The 16,081-nt window shown below is 47.0% G+C and overlaps 1 protein-coding gene across 7 annotated transcripts in view; it reads right to left on the bottom strand.

Annotated features, from left to right (window-relative positions):
• Window positions 1-16,081, bottom strand: part of ACOX2 (acyl-CoA oxidase 2) — a 33,424-nt gene extending 17,343 nt beyond the window's left edge. For 2 of the 7 annotated variants that reach the window (XM_044452061.1, XM_044452062.1), the window contains exons 1-8: window positions 12,878-12,891; window positions 10,181-10,359; window positions 9,270-9,432; window positions 6,715-6,866; window positions 5,204-5,311; window positions 4,764-4,883; window positions 2,268-2,383; window positions 1,161-1,333 (exon numbers count right to left, since the gene is read on the bottom strand). In XM_044452061.1, the coding sequence (XP_044307996.1) occupies window positions 1,161-1,333; window positions 2,268-2,383; window positions 4,764-4,883; window positions 5,204-5,311; window positions 6,715-6,866; window positions 9,270-9,432; window positions 10,181-10,359; window positions 12,878-12,885 (1,019 nt within the window). In that variant the 5' untranslated portion in view covers window positions 12,886-12,891. Of the gene's footprint in view, window positions 1-1,160; window positions 1,334-2,267; window positions 2,384-4,763; window positions 4,884-5,203; window positions 5,312-6,714; window positions 6,867-9,269; window positions 9,433-10,180; window positions 10,647-12,877; window positions 12,892-15,637; window positions 15,711-15,868; window positions 15,906-16,001 lie in introns of those variants that run through there. The other 5 variants (XM_044452063.1, XM_044452064.1, XM_044452066.1 and 2 more) reach the window with 5 other exon arrangements.

Here is a 16,081-nt window from a genome sequence, read left to right as displayed (position 1 = left end):
CTGCTCTGACCCTGCACTTCTCTGAAGCTTTTCCTTTATGTCACTAGGAATTTTTCCACATGAGACCATTAATGGATATATTGACTTCCAGTTTCTCTGAAGCATTAAGATCCCAGAGCTACACTAAGAGCATTTCCTTGCCTACTTTTCCTCTAGGTAGCACTGTGATATAATGAAGTAGCACAAATACACAAGAAGGAAATGATCTTTTCTCTTACTTTCTGAAGTAATGCCCCATCTGTTTTAAAAGACCATAAAAGCAGGTGTAGCCTGTCATCCATAAAAGCTGGCTTCCCAACCAACAGTGCCTTCATCTTGTCTGGATTCAGCCATACACCTAAAAAATCCTCCAGATACTGCTTTAAGAGCAATACAGCCTCCCTGGGACATGCAGCAGGAAGCAAAAGGTGGAGCTGAAGGTGCTTCATCAAAACCTCTGGGTGACTTCCCCCAGTGGCTTCATGTGGAGGTTAACCCTCAGAGCACCTCACAGGAGTGGACTGCAAGTCCTGTAGGACCACATTCGGAGTCTGCTCCTCCAGGGAAGACCAAGAGCATTTTCACACTGGCTCTCCTGCTCACGTTGTGTGCATGTTGAGGGGAGTGACATCCGGGGTTCCCCATTCCCACTGTAGCCCACTGCATCCTTCAAAGAAGCTGCAGTGGTGGGGCTGGGTTGGACAGTCCTCCAGAACAGCAAGGAAGCTGGCAGGGGACCTGGAGCAAATCTGCTCCCCATGAGGGTCACAGCACACACAAAGAACCCGCGATCCCTTTGGCACTTGGGTCTTCCACGATCTGAAACAAAACCTGAGCCAGCCTTCATTCAAAGCCAGACATCAGCAATCAAGGAGGAAGCCTGTACTGAGCAGATCAGTTGCGCAAGAAAGAATCACCCATTTGGAAGTACCTTTGGCCTCCTACTGGAGTCTCCTCTTTTGAGTCCCCAGACCCTACCGAGGACCATCCTCAACCTTCACTGCCTTCTCAGTGTGACCCATTTACAAATCTATCCGCTCACTTCACAGTTTAATGGGGGGGGGGGGGGAGAAAAGGGAACGGGCAGTGACACTGGGAGCACTTGTGTAAAATGGGGGAAGCAATGACAAAAGGAGCCCAGAGGATCCCCCACTGGGGCGGACCCCTTTTTCTTAACATACCCAGGCTTTAACTCGGACTGCCGACGCACCACCGAGTATCGGATGGCGATGGTGCACGCCTTCATCAGAGTGAGGACAACCTCACCGCGAAGTATGCCCACGCGGATCACAATCATAGTCAAATAGTTAATCTTTTCACTTCCTCGAGTCACATACTGGCCATCTGGCAGGACCTGGAATTTACAATGGGGCAGCGACTGAAGCGCATTCTGAGAAAGCAAAGTCTTCTGCATTAAACCTAGGGAAATTAACTTGCTTGCTTGCTCACTTCAGTGAATGCTTATTGTTACGTGCCATGAAGTTGCGTCTGCTTTATGACGATCCTATAAGTTAATAATTACAAGCAAGAAATAAGCAACATTTCCAAAGAAGGCAACACTTGGGAAGCAAATAGGGCTAACTGCTTTAAGTGCATGTGTATTTGCACTACAGAGATTCCCAGTCTAGGCACCACTCCCCTGAGCAGTTCTCTACTGGCCTCTCATAAAAACATACAATGTTAATGTCACACCGAGCCTTGGTCTGCAGTGCACAGGGAAGTAACTTGCCAGTGTTGTGCACTGTATTATCTTGGGCTCAGGAATCGTTCGCAGGCGTGATGCTTTGAGGAGAAAACTGCATGAATCAGTCCTAGGAGTGGGAGCATTCAAACTGCATTACTCCAAAACAATGAAACATATGAAAAGACGTGTTCATCTATTATTTGCATACAACACTACAATGTATTTATTCTGAAGCCAGTATACTGAGGTTTTGCAAAAGCTAGGATTAATTTGTATTTTAGTTTATTTTGATAAGGAATAGTGATGCGCTGAGGGCAAAACAAGAGAGTAACAATGTACAGGTAAGGGAATGTACCTGGAAAATGCAGGGCAGGCCCAGAAACTTAAGCACCTGAAGCATTTTCAAGTTTTGCCAGAGGGATATCATATATTTTTTCCATAACCATGAAGACTAATTTCTCACTTTCATTTCAAGGCTTGTGAAAATTCACAACCTTCTGTCAACAGATTTCAGATTAAATTCTGTGAATGTGAAAATCACTTCAGGTCCTTAATGTTCTGCTGCTAAAACATACTTAAACCTGTTTGCTTCTCACAGGTATACCTGAGAGAATCTGGCCAGCATGTTTTCCCTTGGAACCCGAACATTCTTCATCATAAGAAAGCCATTGTCGATATTTTCAAAGCTCATTTTGGGACCAATATCCCCAACAGTTATTCCTGTGAAACAATACAAGCGTTCAAATTTTAAAAAGTAAAGCGACACTGAATGAAGGGTGTCAGCTTCAAATTTGCTAAAAGAAATTGTGCAGAGCCTGGGTGTCATGGATGAATTTCATAAAGCAGGAAGAAATGCTGTGGTGGGCAGCTTGATGAAAATGTCAGCCCAGAGGTGGCTGCTGTGGGAAATGCAAACTCCGCATCAGGCATAATTAGGAAAGGAACTGAAAATCAAACTGCCCATATCATATTCCCCATTTACAATTCCAAGGTGCAAGCAGCCTTGGATACTGTGTGCAGTTCTGGCCACCTCACCTAACAAGGGCTATTGCAAAGTTGGAAAAAGTGCAGAAAATGGCAAGCAAAGTGATCAAAGCGCTGGAACAATTCCCCTAAGAGGAAAGGTTATAACTTGTGGGGAAAAACAGCAAGCAAGGGGAGACATGGCAGAGGTGTGCAGAGTCATGCCAGGTATAAAGAGAGTGGGGAGGGGGCATTTTCTTCCCTCGCTCATATTGCTAGAGCCTGGGGTCACCCCGTGAAGCTGCCTGGTAGCCGATCCAGGGCAGATAAATGAAAGGATTTCTTCATACTGAGCCTTGTCAAACCAGAAAATTATCTTCCACAAGATGTACTCACAGCCACCAATTCGAATGGCTTTAAAAGGGGACTGGACACATTTCATGGGGGAAAGGGCTACTGCTCCTGACTGACGGCTGGCTACAGGCAACCCCCAGGATCAGAGGCGGTGTGGCTGTGTGCACCAGTGGGGATCATGGGTGGAAGGGTGCTGTTACAGTCGTGTCCTGCTTGGGGTTCCGCTGGGATGCTGGTTGGCGCCTCTGCGGACAGACTGGTGAATGAGACAGGTCTTACTTTCTTATGCTAAGGACTGAGACCACGCATTACTGATGGTGAGGCAGGTCAGTGTGAAGACTGGTTTTGATAACCGAGATGTTTTAGGCAGGGTTCCTACAGTGCAATCCTACACTGGATTACTCAGAAGTAAGTCCCAGTGATATTGATGCCACTTACTTCCAAACGCTGCTGCAGAACTGAAGGTGTATTTCTTAGTGACCTTGTGCCTCCATATTTATCATGTTCACACTATTCCCCTATTTCCTTTCATCAACAATGAAACCTCTTAGCAACCACCCACGCTGTCATGCTCTCTGCCTCCTAAATATGGAATTATCTTCCTTAAATGGTTTGGGTGAATCCCTATTTCTCTAATTTTAAGAAATCATTGTCAACTCTTCTTTTCCCTTCTCACTGTCTCCTTTAAGAACTACAGTAGTTGCCCGAAATTGGTGGGGTTACGTTCCTAAAGCACCCACGAATTGTGAAAAAGTGCGAATTTGGTGCTGGCGATGGATGCTGGGGCAGGAGGTGCGGGCCAGGCTGGGTGGGGGGGGGCGTTCGTGAGGCAGAGGCGGGCGCAGGCAGAGATCGTTTTCTCCAAGCGAGTCCAAACTCAGAGGAAATGATCTCCTTGCAAGTAAGCCACTGCACGGCAAGGCGCCGGCTTACTCACAAGGAGATTGGCTTGGAGTTGCTTGGAGAAAAATCCCGTGAAAGACTGAAGTTGCAAATGCTGAACCGTGACTTCATGGGGGTATACTGTATACTGTTTGGCTTTGGTTTCTTCCCTAGATTAATTACTCTATGTTTTCATTCTTATTTCATTCTTGCACAGCTTGTGCAAGCTGTCCCCTTTCCTTCCAATTCCCATCTCTTTTTGTGCCATGTCTCATTTTAGTTTGTGAGCTGGTAAACAGGGACTTTTTGTATTTATATACTGCTTTTCAGGTGAAAATACTAATAGCCCACACAAGTATTATTAACACAACAAGCCATATTAATATGCTTTGGTGGGGGGCTATAGAAAGCTGGATTTCTTTTCCCTTCAGGCTAAGAGAGCCCCTCTCAGAGAATGCTAGAATGGCCCTGGGGTAGTTCCCCTCCCATATCTTCCCTTTGCCTCTTCCATGATCTTTAAAGTTGAAAAGCAGTATATACTTACAGTTATTAATAGTAACAATGCTGCTTATTAATAGTAAAAACACTGTAAGTAGTGATAAAGAACTGCTGAGGACGTACTGGCCATTTTCCAAGTTAACATAATATATTTTGAGGGCAACAGTTACTTCACTGGGATTGCGGCCACAGTAAGATGTCATTCTGGGAGGGCAAGCGTGGGAAGCATTGTGCGAAGGTCGTTTATCCCCACTCTGCAGCCACACTCTCCGGGCACTGGGGGGGGTGGCACAGAACCCAGCACTTTAAGACCCTCGAGTGCCCGGAGGAAACACTGACGCCTTGGAAGATTGAAGCAAAGCACGAGAGCAGCGTTCCCTCAAGACCCTCTGGAGAAAGTCACCTGGTGCTGGAGAATGATCTTGGAGGCTGCGGATCTGCAGTATGAAGGGGTGTATGCCATGGCATTTTCCTTTTAGGTAAAGCTGAGCAAAAACAACAGCGTGAGTTGCTGATCGCCCCACTGCAAGGGAGGGGAAGAAAAGGAGACACCACATATTTGAAAAGGTAACCAGCATTTTCAGACCTTAGTTATGTCAGCAGTTCTGCTTAGCCATTGCAGCTGCTAAGGATGGTGGCAAAGAAGAGGAGGCCCAAGGGCTTGGGAACGGACTTGAAAAATTCACTTGTTGATCTTCTCGGCTCTCTATGACCTCTGGATGATGCATTTGCTATGCTCCACTTAAAGATTTCAAATATCCCATTAAGCTACATCTCAAGGACCAGGGAAAACAACTGATGTGAGAGATGAACCAAAAGACCACCGGCACATTTGCTACTCACAATCTCCGGGCCACCACTTCATGGCAGAGATGTTTGGCGTGTTGAGGATGAATTCCTGAGTGGCAACATCAAAAGTGGCTGTTGTCTCCAAGCCTCGAAGATAAGTTCCTTCAGAGCAGAAAGGGAAAGCAGCAAAAGAGAGAGCATTTCAAGACCAAGACTAGATTCTACACAGCCTGACTTGGGCTCACTGCAGTGCAAGGGCTGGACGTGAGCGGTGACTGGGACAGGCAGAGCGCCGGGGCCAGGGGATTGACATGAGGTCAGGTCCTGCAGCTTAGCAGGGTCAAGGCAGCAGACAGTCCAATATTGCACAGGAGAGAGAAAGCACAGTCCAGAAACAGTCCAGCGGTCTGATGTCAGGGAAACAGTCACGTAAGGGTGGTCCAACAAGAGTGGGCTGGAGTAGGACAGGAACAACTGGAGCAAGAAGGAACACTCAGGAGCAAGGCTAGGACGTGCAGACAAGGACGTGCAGGATCAAACAGGAGCGAGGCAGAAACAACTGCAGCAAGCCGGAGAAGACTGGAGCACACTGGAGTTAAGGCAGAAACAAAAGGAGCAGGATTGGAGCATGGCTGGAACAAGGCGGGAGCAAGTTTTGAGGCATGACGACGCGGAGGGCAGCACACGAGAGAGTCATGAAGACCACCTGGGCTGCTGTGGCAAAGAGCAGCAGTGTCAGGAAGCCTTTTAATGCTGGTCTCCTGGGCCTCCAGCTGCGCTGCATGATTGCTCCTCAGGTGTTCCTTGCAAGTGCCCCAAAGGTGTTCCTGGCTCTGTGAGCACTTGCAGGGTCACTCCGGCCCTCATCCGGACAGGCAGGACTGGGCGCCACCTCTTTCTGCACACAAGCTCCACCCTCCTGGTGTCAATCTTTGGGACTTCCATGTCACTGCAAAGGCCCATCGGTGTTCCAAGCCCCATTTCCCCTGGAGATCCTATCACCAGTTCTCTTTAACAGAGGAACAAACAAGTGTGGGTCATGTATATCATTCACTGGTTGAATCTGTTTTAGTGTAAGACTGAGGTCAGACAAGTGTGATAAGCTGCACTCAAGGTTAACCAGAGGTTGCTGTTGAATCATGGGTTGCTGTTCGCTGCCTGAACCCAGTCCAGATGGGGAACAACCCACAACCCAGCAACAAACCATGGGGCCTACTGTTTGCGGTTAAAGTGAGAACCCACATTGAAAAAACAGCCCATAGTTGAACAATAACCCCCACTCAGCCCTTAAGCCTGGGAATCATGTTAACTGAACCCAGTCGATGTGAGCTTCCTGTTGTATCCTATCAGGCTTCATGGCCACTCCTCCTTGGGGTTAGTACAAAAACATCACTTTGAGCAGATCCAACACCTTGTGCTAATCTGGTGGCCTTTCGGTTGTGTTGAACTATAACTCCCATCATTCACAGGCATTATGGCCATTGGGTGTGTATGATGGGGGTCAGTTAACCAATCCGGAAGGTCCTAGGTTTTAGGACCACAAAAGGCTAGGCCATGAAACTCACCATGTCCCAGTTCAGTTTGGGCATAGGTTCCTATGATGTGAAACCTTTCTGCTAAGCGGATCCACTTGGCGATCTGTTCATCTGTGCCCAGCCCCAAAATGCTCTTCATGAAGACCTGGTGTACGGAAAATGCCAAATCAGCACCAAGAGCCCTGGAAAAGGATATGCAGATGCTGAGATGCTCCTGACATTGGCTTCCAACAAGTGGACCATGCAAAAATACAAAGCGGCCAGTGGGCAGGGTGGGGGTGCCAGGCTAAAACTGTTGGGAAGCAACGGGCCCCAGCAGCGACTGAACTTGAGCATGCAAACGTGCCGTCTGTTCTTCTCTTCAGACTACGCAAGTCTCTAAGGATAGGGATGCCTACTGTTTCTGGCAGCAAGGAGAGCATTTTGAACTGACTGATTTGCATGCCCTAACATTACCTTGTCTTCCTGATCCCAAAACCTGTTACCACAGAATGTTTCTTCAAACCTTTTCATCTCTTTTCAAGTTCAGTATCTTTAATATCCTTAATTCCTTGTGTATCCATTCAAAAATCCTCAAAAACATGAAATAAAGGAGACCTAACCGTTGCCCAGAAGCATGGTTTCCAGCACAATCTGTACTGGCTTAATCAGGGGAAAGCCCCAGGATTACTTTCATCTGGGTACAATTCTATACTTGTTTAGGCTGAAAAAAAAAAAAAATCTGACAGCTTCCAGCCTTCCCCACCCACTGGGCTGGAAGTTGTATTTTTTCTGTCTGAACCTGTACAAGATTGCAACTCCAGTGTGTATTCCAGGTTGTAGCCATACAGCACAATCCTACTCAACAGTAAACACCCGTGGATGTTGCCCCCATGGGTGATCAACCTGAATAGAGGGGAGGCGGATGACCCCAGACCCTGTTCTGTACAGGCTGAACGACAAAAGGGTTGAACCACGCCCCATGTCCAAGATTGGAGCCATGCTCCCAAGACGATGTGGTCCCTGGGGGGCGTGTTGGACAGAAGATCCTCAAATGCCAAGAACCAGCTTTTTCTGTGGCTCTCCTTCCAGCACCGAAGGCCCAAATGCAGTGGAGCGGCTGCCCCTGCACCCCACCTTCTCGCATGGGGAAAGGATGCAGGGCAGCTGAAGCTACCACTCCCCAAGAGGGAGCCCTTGTGCCCGACCATGCCAAGGAGATGTCTCTGCGTGCCACACGCCAGTGTGGATGTCAGGGGATGGACCACGAGGGCTGCAGCCCAGAACCCCTGGGAGAAATGTTACCTGTGAGCCTCCAGCCCCACCACCTTTCTGCCCCTGGGTGCCCCTCTGTTCATGCTGGAATATCGGTACAGGCGTTTGCATTATCTCTCTCCGTTGCACCGGATCCCTCTGGATTAGCCGAACTTCTGTCCACATGTAATTCCCCTTTCTGCTAAGCCCCACCTCAACTCTTTCTGCAAGAGGTTTTTTCTGAAATAAGATGCTCTTCTCTGCCCTACCCATATATGGTTTTTTTTTTTTTTTGCAAGTAGGGCTGTCCTTAGGGGACAGGAGGCTTTACAGATGCATGCACACTTCAGAGCACATGCAAACTCACATATGCAAATTGGGGGGCTGACTCTGTGTGTCTAAGGCTTAATCTTCCCAGTACCTAGCACCCCTGTCACTCACCCTCCCTCTGGAAGGAAAGCTTTATGCAGGAGATTCCTCTATCTCCAGTCAATGACCAGAAATAAGAAGATTCCTCTTTGTACCTCTCAGAACAGCCATGGCCAGGGGACAGAGCATGGAACTAGACCAAGCCCACGGCTGGAGGCTGCTCCTCCCTGATATTTACAGTTGCCGTCTGTGTCTTTGTTAATCTCTTGCAAGCGCTGCTTCTCGGCCTGTGGCTTTCATCTTTAATTCAAATCCTTTCATTGCAAAACGGCACACAGTGAGGTTACACAGATGTACTTCTAGACGTGGCTTTTGGTTCCATCATGTTGCCGCATCATGGAATTTTACTGTAGATCCAGATGCCATCATACCTTTCCCATGTTTTTCTACCACTTCTGCCACCTTTTCTCTTACTGCAGGCTGAGTAAGCCATTAAGAAAGGAAAATAGAATAGCTACGCAGTGCCCTCGCCCTTGTCAGGCAAGGAGTTCTCCCTCTGGAAGAACAGGTTTAACCTTAGGGTGGTTTTAAAATAGCTCTAAATAAAAGAAACAGAATATAACCCATGTTCATTTTACCATGTGTAGTTCCTGGCAAAGTTACATGTTCCTTGGTGCGCTGAAAAATTATAGGATCTGGGCCTGGCACCTTCCATATAGCTCCCACCCTCTTTGAGTTTAGTTATTCCACTTTGGAAGTCTTGATTCTATTAAGTTGTTTCACCAAAATCAGCAGAAAACAGGAGTTTTATGACAGACAACACAAATGAACAGTTTTTTTTTTAAAAAAACACCACAAAGTCTTGTGACACCTTAAAAATTACAAATTTATCACAGCATAAAACTCTACCATAGTCAGTTAGTTAGTTTTTAAGGTGCCACAAAATCTTTGCAGCAACACGCAACTATCCTTTTTAAAATCACCTGAAGCAGTAGTTCCTTTCAGGTCCATCTGGGGCCCATCCCATTTTAGACATCATCTTTCCAAGGTACACAGACCTCCTGACAGCACCTTCATATCTTTCATTCTGGCTTAGGAAGTACTGGTTTTCTCTGTTAAATTCCGGTTCACTTTGGAGTATTGCACCTGTGGAATACACATCAATTCTTTCAGCAGGCCATGGCACAAGAATGTAAAATGTAAATAAAACCAAATGTCAACCTATTTCAACATAAAACTTTTACTCCCACTCATCAAGCCTTAGGAGATGCAGGTCCACCATTTAGAATGGGGTGCAAATGAACAACAGATGATACACCACCATACCATTTATGGTTGGGGGGAAGCGGGGGAGGCCAGGAGAAGGGGGCATGGTTGCCAAGGAACCCCCAGTATAGGAGGGCTATACTGGAACCTCAAGAGTGCTAGATTTGGAGCAGGGACCTGAAATTCCCTATCCTTATCTAGACTTACTTTACTGCTATTGACCTTTTTAGTATTACGAAATAAGGGAATAGATAAAAGCAACGGGGGGGGGGGGGGGTAGAAAGCCAAGGCCTTTGCCCAAGGCGCCTGTTGAGCTCTGAATCTTTGCCTTTTTTTGCCAATGTCTTCTTCATAGTCAAGAGAACTAGCAGTTATTTTCTTGAAAATGGAGAGCCCCAAAGCCAAGTTCTGGAGACTGCATGAAATGCAGTTAGGCTGGCTTTAATTCCTGCTTTCTGGCTGTTGTCTTTGATGCTGCAGCTAAAAACCAGAGATTTCACTCAGCCACAAAAACACTTTCATGCAGCATCTCTGTGAAGGAACATGTCAACAGGCAAACGGGACACAGATAAGAGAGCAGAAGAAATCTGGTATTCCAACAAAGAACGATCTCTTGCAGCCTACTTACCTACAGCCCTTCGGATCTGAGTGCATTCAGCACCTCCATCTAGTATGTTAGTGAGTCGTTCTACACTGAAGGAAGCAGTTTTTCTTTCTGTGTCAAGGTCAGGATTCACATCTTGTCCAGCAGAATTTTGGAAATTCTTAAATACCTTCTGCGTTGTCATTTTGAATGTTGAAGGAACACTGAAGTGACAGCATAAAGTTATTTGTGTGTCTTCTGATGCCTGACAAGGAAGATTTCTTTTTTTAAAACTCTGTTAAAAATTAATGTTTTCTTAAGATGGTTTTCGGAGCCTGTCAGCACAACCTGATTCTCATTTCCCTGCTGGAAGCAAACTGCTGTGAACACAGTGGGCCTCACATTTGCGAAATCATATTACCTTGTGATTGCAAGGGTGTGTTTTCAACTTGGCCTTTGCAAATCAGTGAGCGATACCCGAGATTATGGTAATCAATCATTTGAGAGGAACCTACTAAGTATTGTAATCATAAGAACAAAAGAAAAGCCACGCTGGATCAGACCAAAGGAGGAGATACCAGCGGGAACCACGTGTTCAGGCTGAGGCCAGAGTATCTGCAGATGCACCTATGGAATGAAAAATGCTTGAGCACCCATAAATGATGAATAATCAGCAAGCCAGCTGCAGCTCAAGGGTCCGGCACTCATGCTCTTCAGGGGCTTTGTGACATCCGCATTTTTGTATCTCTGAGGGGCTGCCAGAGAAGGCTAGCATCCTGCACTCCACCCCATGGGTCACAAATTGTGCAGGTCTTCTTTAGAGAGGGATGCAAGGCTTTAAATGAAGTATGAAAGTGAAGCTACTCTTTCTTGGCTGGCTCAGTGAAGTTTGTTTGATTGATCAGTGTAAAATTATAGAATTCAAAGGTAACCTACAGTGCCATTTTCCACGCAAGGCAAGAATCTCAAAGCTGCATCTGAGTGGACGATACTGAGAGACAAACTATGCAGTTTAGCAACAATGCATACAAAGCGGAGATTTCCCTCTGCATCCTGTATTGCTGAACCTACGTGTCTTCTTCATGCAACTCATTTCCAGCTGTCTCATCATACAATTCTTTCATGGTAGCCCCTTCCGGCATTTCTGTGGCTTGTTAAAAGGTGCCGCAGGCTGCCAAAACCATACGATAGGCCAGTTCCCCCTGAGAAACAGAACTGCTTATATAATTACACCCACAACGCTTTCCTGCATCCTCTGCATCCTACCAGGTGTGACCCATGGAGTGGAAAAACTCCCAGCACTGAAAAGTCCTTGGCTCTGCTTCATAACAAATTGGCTTCCTGCTTTAGCGTGGTAATTCCAACTGATGAGGCCAGTCCAGTGACTGGGTGGACTTTGATGCTGCAAACAGAGGCTGCACTTGCAAAAGTGCTTAAACAGTGTTATAATCACCCATGATAAGAAGACAAGAACAGCCCTGTTAAATTTTATTTACTTATTTATTTAAAACATTTTTATCCCGTCCTTTCCAGAAGGCTCAGGACGGATCAAAGAAAGCGTCCATCTAGTCTAGCATTCTGTTGACGGAGTAGCCAACCGGTTGCCTGTGGGAGGTCCTCAAGAAGGGCTTGAGTGCAACACCACCCTCCCACTCATGTCCCACACCACAGGTTTACATAGAAACAGAGTTAGTCAGAAGGGGTCTCTTGGGCCATCTAGTCTGACCCCCAGCTCCAGCCAGCTCCACTCATGACATGCATGGGCCCATGGCCTCTGATGCTGGAAGCAGCATGGAGCCATCCGGACTAGTAGCCACTGATAGCCTTTTCCTCCATGATTTTGTCCCATCCTTTTAAAACTGTCCAAGTTGGTCATCACTACCTCCTGGGGCAGTGAATGCCATAATTTTACTATGTGTTGTGTGAGGTTCTTTTATCTGCTCTGAATCTCCAGTCAGGTTCATGGGATGATCCTGGGTTTAATAATTTAAATTTAATAAAACATTTTTATCCCATCTTTTCACAAATGTCTCAAGACAGCTTACAGAGTATAAAATCAAAACAATAAAAATGCAATCCATAATATAATAAATAGCAATAAATAGATCATGATAAATACAAACATTACTAACAGGATAACATTAAACCAATAATAAACAAAAAAGAATAAATCATAATCATGAAAAAATAAATAACAATGGATAACATAATAAAATAAATAATAAAATAAAATAAAATGCAACTGTTAAGTTTAAAAATCTAAAAATTCTAATTCTTAAAATGGTGTTTAAATAAAAAGGTTTTAATCTGGCACCGAAAAGAATATAGGCTCGGTGCCAGGCGAACCTCTCTGGGGAGCACATTCCACAGTCTGGGCGCCACCACAGAGAAAGCCCTACTCCAAGCAGATAACCTTTTTACCTCCTTCAAGGAGGCTTCCCGGAGCAGGGCCTCTCCCACAGATCTTAAGGGGCATGAGGGCATATAAGGAAGGAGACGTCCCTTCAGGTATCCTGGTCCCAAGCCATTTAGGGCTTTATAGGTCAAAACCAGCACCTTGAATTGGGCTCAGATTTCAACTGGAAGCTAGTGGAGCTGGTAGAGGACCAGCATTATATAGGAATAACAGCCGGTCCCCGTCAGCAGCTTGGCAGCTCTATTTTGTACCAGTTGAAGTATCTGGACCGTTTTCAAGGGCAGCCCCACAGACAGCGCGTTACAGTAATCCAATTGGGAAGTTACCAGAGCATGTACCACCATTGCTAGGCAGTGCTTGTCCAGGTAATGATGCAGCTGATGGACCTGCTGAAGCTGCAGGAAAGCACTCCTTGCCACCACCACCACCTGGGTCTCCAGTGACAGCTCCGGATCAAGGAGTATCCCCAAGCTGTGGACCTTGTCCTTTAGAGGGAGTGCTACCCTGTCCAGGGCAAGGTCAAAATCACTTACCTGAAAACACAAACTGCCCAACAGAACTTCCATCCTATCTGGATTTAGGCTCAGTTTACTGGTCCTCATCCAGCCCATTACCTCGGCCAGGCACCGGTTCAGTACAGCCACTGCCTCAGGCGGAGTAGATGTAAACAAGAGGTAGAGCTGGGTATCGTCAGTGTACTGATGATTCCACAGCCCAAACCTCCTGATGACCTCTCTCAGCGGTTTCATGTAGATGTTAAATAGCATGGGGGACAAACAAGAGCCCTGCGGGACTCCATGGCAAAACTGCCATGGCGCAGAGCTATATTCCCCCAGCACCACCTTCTGGAATTGGCCGGCCAGATAGGAGTGGAACCGCTGCCATGCAGAGCCTCCTATTCCCAACCCAGCCAGCCTATCCAGAAGGATACCATGGTCAATGGTATCGAAAGCCGCTGAGAGGTCCAGGAGAACCAACAGGGACACACTCCCACTGTCCCTCCCCGCACAGGTCATTGTACAGGGTGACCAAGGCAGATTCAGTACCATAACCAAGTCTGAAGCCAGACTGAAATGGGTCCAGATAATCCGTTTCATCCAAAATTGCCTGGAGTTGTCCCGCCACCACCCGCTCTAACACCTTGCCCAAAAATGAGATACCGGATGATAGATAGTGGCCACTTCTGGGTCCCGGGATGCCTTCTTCAGCACAGGCTGGGTCACCGCATCCCTCAAGGAGACAGGGATCCAGACCTCCCTCAGTGAGGTGTTAATAACCTCCTGGATCCAGGGACCAATCCTGTAACTGGCTTTCTTAAGTAGCCAAGGAGGGCAAGAGTCAAGTAAACAGGTGGTAGGGCGTACCATCCCAAGCACCTTGTCCACATCCTCAGCCCACAATAACTGAAACTCATCCAATAATGGTGGACCAGACAGCGCTCTGGACACTTCCCATACTGGAGCCATATCAGCTGTGGAATCCAGATCGTGGTGAATCTGAACAATTTTTTCCTTAAAGTGCTGAGCAAAGTCATCACAGCAGGCTGCCAATGGTGTCAACACATCTTTTTCCTGGCCAGAGTGTATCAGGCCCCACATCACTCGGAAAAGCTCCGCTGGACAGCACTGTGAGGAAGCAATGGAAGCGGAGAAGAATTGCCTCTTCACCGCCCTCACCACCACAGCATAGGCTCGATAATGAGCACGTAGATTCGTTTGGTCAGATTCATCCCGAGATTTCCTCCACCTGCGCTCTAATCATCTCCCTTCCCAGGGTTCTAGGATTATAGGAGAGAAAAATGCCTCCCTCTCTACTTCCTCCACACCATGCATCTTTCTGAACACCTCGATCATGTCTCCCCTTACTTGCCTTTTTTCTAAGCCAGTCTTCCCAACCTGGTGGGCTTCAGAGGCATTTGGACCACAACTCCCAGAATTCCTATCCAGCAGGGCCACTGACTGGGAATTCTGGGTATTGCAGCCCAAATGTGTCTGGAAGACACAAGGTTGGGGAAGGCTGTCTTAGCTAAATAATGCTAGATAAGGTTCCACACCTCCCAAACTTTTATTGGGATCTGCTTGCTCAGGCAAGAGAGCTTTAACTCCGACAGCCACTGGAGTGGGGGGAAAGCACTTTCCTCCATAAAAGAGCTATTTTCATTTTTTTTAAAAAACCCTTGGCAACAAAGTGAAAAATGTGCATTACAAAGCTCAAAACGTTGTACTGCATTTAGACTTCATATCATCCATTTGTGTAATAAAAAGCATGAAACAGTCACCAAATACAAGTATAAAGCTAATATATCTTATCACATAGCCTTTACGAAATCTGAAGGTTGTTTTTTTTTAATGAAAGATCTTTGCTAGAAGACGTTCTAGACAAACTATTCATGTCTCTAGAGCGCAGGGCAGCATACAGAGTCCAAGGTTTAAACCTCACTGTATCACTGAGTTAGGGTTAGGCAAGAAAGGACAGTACTGCAATGATTAACTTGGGGTCACCGAGGAACTTCATGGCAAAGAGGGGATGTGAACTTTGAACTTCCCAGCCCTACTGCAATATTCTAAGCACTCCACCGGTGTTTTAACCTTCTCTACTACTTGCATTTCACTTACACATCTATACATGATCATTCGGAAGAAGATCCGAGTTATTCCAACAGGGCACAGTCACGGCCATATGTACACAGGACCTAGCAAATACGCAAATAAACACGGGATGGCCGATCTGCAGCCCAGGACCGAGCACTAGCCAAATACTAAGCTGCACTTAGTTCAGTGCGGCCCACTAACACAGAACCGCGTGCATAGGGCCACTGTCCCGGAAGTGCGGCCCACTGAATCGGCAGCTGTGTTCTTAAGCTGTCAAGAGGGAAATTCAGCTCTTAAAATGATTTACGAAAAGAACAAAAATCAGAGAACGAGAAAGAGTAAATTACAGGAAGATCACATTCATTACCATTAAAAACATGGTTACTTGCATACTCCAATCCCAAATCAGTGATGCGTGTTACAAGGATCTGGAGGCTTCCTACACGCCTACACGCCCCCCTCCCACACACACCCCTTGCATGTAACTCTGTGCACCTTTTCTCAAAGTGCCTTCCACTGCGTTCAATGGCGCTTACTTCCAAGGAAGTGCATAGAGTCCGGCAGCTCAGCCCTGCGCATTACTTTGCCTGGGTTGAGTGGATTTTACTCTCCGATAACAACCCAAGGTCATGGGGGTGGAGGGAGCGAAACCTTCCCGTTCTTTTTCAAGCTCAAAACTACTTCTCCACCGTAAGCAGCGCACTGAGAAAGAGTCCGAGGACGCACCCTCAGCGCCAACCTAGGCAGGTCTACTCGCAAGTAAGCGCCGTTGAGTTCAACTGGGCTCACTCTCCGCTAACCGAGGCAAGGCTGCAGCCTCAGGCTCCCGTTCACGTCCAGGTCGTGCGGCTGTACTTACCAGCGGCGCTCCGCGGCGGCTCTGTCGCCGTCCTCTCGCAGGACCTTCTGCGCCCAGCGCGCCGCCTCCCCTCCCACCCC

The sequence above is a fragment of the Varanus komodoensis genome, unplaced genomic scaffold (genome assembly GCF_004798865.1).
Source record: "Varanus komodoensis strain SLA01 unplaced genomic scaffold, ASM479886v1 scaffold6_4, whole genome shotgun sequence".
Lineage (NCBI taxonomy): Eukaryota > Metazoa > Chordata > Lepidosauria > Squamata > Varanidae > Varanus > Varanus komodoensis.
The sequence above is the reverse complement of the archived record's forward strand: the minus strand, read 5'-3'. Positions and strand labels throughout refer to the sequence as shown.